This window comes from Colobus angolensis, unplaced genomic scaffold, assembly GCF_000951035.1.
Source record: "Colobus angolensis palliatus isolate OR3802 unplaced genomic scaffold, Cang.pa_1.0 Scaffold60, whole genome shotgun sequence".
Classification (NCBI taxonomy): domain Eukaryota; kingdom Metazoa; phylum Chordata; class Mammalia; order Primates; family Cercopithecidae; genus Colobus; species Colobus angolensis.
Window position 1 is genome coordinate 2,322,895 of NW_012119599.1, and position 1,799 is coordinate 2,324,693.

Consider the following 1,799-nt stretch of genomic DNA (forward strand, 5'->3'; position numbering starts at 1 on the left):
AAAAAAAAAAAAAAAATTAAAAATTAGCCAGGCTTGGTGGCTCACACCTGTGGTCCCAGTTACTCAGGAGGCTGAGATGGGAGGACTGCTTGAGCCCAAGGGGTCGAGGCTACGGTGAACTGTGATGGAACCATCACACGTCAGCATGGGCAAGAAAAAAACATAACAAAACAGCAAAAGCAACCCAGTCCTTCCTCACTGATAGTTCCAGAAGCACTTCCTTAAAGCACTTAGGATGCCACCTAGCACACAGGTGCTCACAAAACGACAGTCAAGACAATGGGATTTGAGTCAACAAACGTTCAGCCACCTGGTCTTGGAGTGGGAGGCCAGAGACATGCAGCGGAAGGTATGGAATGGGGACCCTGGGGCCACAGGTACTCGAGGAGGCTGCCCGGCTCAGCTCCTACAGGCAGCTGGGCTGGAGTCCCGTTGAGTCCTTTCCTGCCTGGTACTGGCCAAAGTGGTTTTTCTCTCAAAGTCCCTTCTGAGACTGGGTGTGGTGGCTCACATCTGTAATTCCAGCACTTTGGGAGGCCGAGGCAGGTGGATCACGAGGTCAGGAGTTTAAGACCAGCCTGGCCAACAAGGTGAAACCCTGTCTCTACTAAAAATACGAAAATTAGCCGGGCGAGGTGATAGGCGCCTGTGATCCCAGCTACTTGGGAGGCTGAGGCAGGAGAATCGCTTGAACCCGGGAGGCGGAGGTTGCAGCCAGCCGAGATGGGGCCACTACACTCCAACCTAGGCAACAGTGTGAGACTCTGTGTCAAAAATAAAAATAAAAACAAAGCCCCTTCTCAAGTTCAAAGAAACAAAGCCCCTTTTCAAGTTCTCAGATACCCTGCGGGCAGAGGGACTCTGGGGCTCTGCAACCTAAATCCTCGAGGAGTCCTGAACATCCTAAGGTCGGAGAATGCCAAGGTCCCAAAGGCTCTAAGAGCGACAAACCCCTTATCACGTCCCAGCGTCCTTATCCAACAGCCCCATAGCATCCAGGGCCGTTCGGGGACACTTTGTTTCTCCCCGCTTTGTTCACTCCTCCTGTCCCCTCCTCCCCATCCGCTCCCCCATCTGCTGGCCTTGTTTCTGCCACAAAAGCCTGGGAAAGGGTCAAGGGGGTGCTGGGTGCGGAGGGAGGAGCAGGAGGAGAAAAGGGCTGGGGGAATTTGCTGGAGGCCACAGGAGCCATGGAGGGCTGGGGGCAGGGAGAAGTCTGAGGGCTGAGCTGGGGTCCCCGAGGTCACAGCAGGGTGGGGACTTACCTTCAGGTCCCTGTGTACAATGTTTTTCTGGTGACAATAGTGCACAGCCGAAACAATCTGGGAGGGAGGGGGAAGGTTGGTTATTTGTGGCTCCCGGAACCCTTAGCCTCCCTCAGTGGACTGTGAAACTGCTCACAACCGAGCCCCAGGCCTCCCCAAGGCACAGCCTGAAACCTGAGGCCTCGCACCCCGATTCAGGCCCAGCAAGAGGTGCCCGTGGAATCTGGACAGACATACGTCTCCCACAGGACACCCCCATGCCCAGGGATGTCAGAACCAAGGCATGGGGACCAGCCTCTCTTGACCTTCACATCTGGAAATTCCCATGAGGATACCCCGTACCTGTAGATAAACACGCTACCCCAACTCACCAGGGCTTACGGCCCTTGAGTTCAGGATAGCTGCGTCAGGGTAGCTGGACAGTCCCAAACAGACACCCTCACACCAGCACATCTGCTTACCCCTCACGCCCCGGCATCCTCTCACCTGCATCTCCTCTTATCCCACACACCTGGCACCTTCACACCAGCACAT

At 55.3% G+C, this 1,799-nt stretch overlaps 1 protein-coding gene across 1 annotated transcript in view; it reads right to left on the bottom strand.

The window, feature by feature from the left end:
- Positions 1-1,799, bottom strand: part of MARK4 (MAP/microtubule affinity-regulating kinase 4) — a 43,911-nt gene that overhangs the window by 39,029 nt on the left and 3,083 nt on the right. The window contains exon 5 of the mRNA XM_011963009.1: positions 1,266-1,322. Coding sequence (XP_011818399.1) covers positions 1,266-1,322 — 57 coding nt within the window. The remainder of the gene's footprint in view (positions 1-1,265; positions 1,323-1,799) is intronic.